General features: G+C 39.9%; 1 protein-coding gene across 1 annotated transcript in view; it reads left to right on the forward strand.

The window, feature by feature from the left end:
• Positions 1-33: 33 nt before the first annotated feature.
• The window catches only part of LOC103469606 (dual specificity testis-specific protein kinase 2), a gene marked incomplete at its 3' end in the record, with an annotated part of 23,543 nt that continues 21,930 nt past the window's right edge, over positions 34-1,646 (forward strand). Inside the window, exon 1 of the mRNA XM_017306522.1 lies at positions 34-164. Coding sequence (XP_017162011.1) covers positions 134-164 — 31 coding nt within the window. The remainder of the gene's footprint in view (positions 165-1,646) is intronic.

A 1,646-nucleotide genomic window follows, 5' to 3' on the forward strand; every position in this document is an offset into this window, starting at 1 on the left:
CACTGTGTTCTGCCTGCCAGCTGTGTGTTAGGTAGCTTTGTGGTTGTGTGTCTGTCCTCATTTGTTGTTGCATGTATGTGGTTCCTTCTCAGTTTCTGCAGAGGCCTGTGGTTTCCYCCCCACCACCTACAGGATGCACATGAATAATATGTTAAATCAGTGGAGTAAGTACTTAAGTATTCACACGCTCTCCAGCCTTTCCTTAAACTACAGTGGTTTATAAAACTGTTCCTGCAYCTCAGAACTTTAAACATTTTGTCACTTTTCTCAGATTTTGTGTACCAGAACAAAACTAAGGAGCATACGTGTGACGCAGAACGAAATGATGATGATTTGCAATTTATTTTACTGATAAGATCTAAAAAGTGTGGTGTGCACTTCATTTCATTTCAGCCACAATTATTCTGATACTCGGGGTCTCCCTCAGAAAACCTGCAAAGCCCAGTGATAGGGTCACCTACAGGCCCACCATGTTTTTGAGTTAAAAAATATTTGAAAATATGGYTAGGTAAAAAAGCTACAATTCAAATGGACATCAATTTTTTGCACTTCAGTTGTTTCATCCAAATTAAAGGGTCCAACAATTTGTAATCCATGACTTGTCACTTCATTCAGTGAAGTTATGAGCGTGTAGATCAGGGTTACTCRAACATAAATCTTAAAGGTCCACAAAGACACTTTTAAAATATCAAAGGTTCGTGCTGTGGTGCTGCAGGGGCGAAACACAACCCAGGTATGGAGGCCAAGTCCTCCATGCATACGTCACAGGTTCAAGTCCCAGCCTGGTGACCTTTGCCACATGTCTTCCCTNGCATGACTCTGAAACTTTTAAACGTCTGCAAACTGCTCCCGTGTTTCTTTGCAACAGCTTCCTCTGAACAAAGGCAACATCCTTTCTTCTTTGCAAGTTTGGTCTCAAGTGCAGATCTTCTTCCTCGAACCTAGATCATTTTTTTGTAGCATTGGATATGTAAAAGGGATCATGGCAAAGTTAAACCAGACTAATATTCCAAATATTTTATCTTACTAACTGACTGTTCTGTTCCTCTTCAGTCTTGACTCTTTGGATTTGTAGTTTTATTTAATCAGTCTAAAGGGGCAGTATTATGTATTATAGAGCCATTTTATTGCACAATCAAGTTACTATTACCTTACTTGGTGTTGCAATTAGCAAACATCAAGTGTTTGCTAATTGCTTCTGACTAGTCTGAAGGAGYTGAGTGGGGGAKGGCTGCTCTGTGAGGTAGAAGCTCTGAAGCTGGGAACCTGCAGCTCTGAGGAGGAGCTACGTTTCAAAGGCGGGGCTAGGTTCATTCRRGCATTTTGCACAGTTGAATGGTTGCCATGGAGATTAAAGGATTTCTCAAMCATACACGAAAGTATCAAGGCAACACTCCATGTATGTTTTTGATTATTGAATGACTTTATAACAGGATGTAAAGCTCAAAAGTTGATTTAACATAACACTGCCTCTTTAGTAAATTAACATTTTAACCAGGTCCAGGATAGAAAACAGTAAATATTTTTCATGAAAGTCAGATATTTCTTATTCTTTGTGAAAGTTGGATTTTTTCTTGTTAGTTTGGTAGTTGGTTAGATGAAGCAGCGTGATGAAAGCGCTTCCTGTCACTGAGCCGTGGCTGTGA

This window comes from Poecilia reticulata, linkage group LG9 (assembly GCF_000633615.1).
Source record: "Poecilia reticulata strain Guanapo linkage group LG9, Guppy_female_1.0+MT, whole genome shotgun sequence".
Taxonomy (NCBI): domain Eukaryota; kingdom Metazoa; phylum Chordata; class Actinopteri; order Cyprinodontiformes; family Poeciliidae; genus Poecilia; species Poecilia reticulata.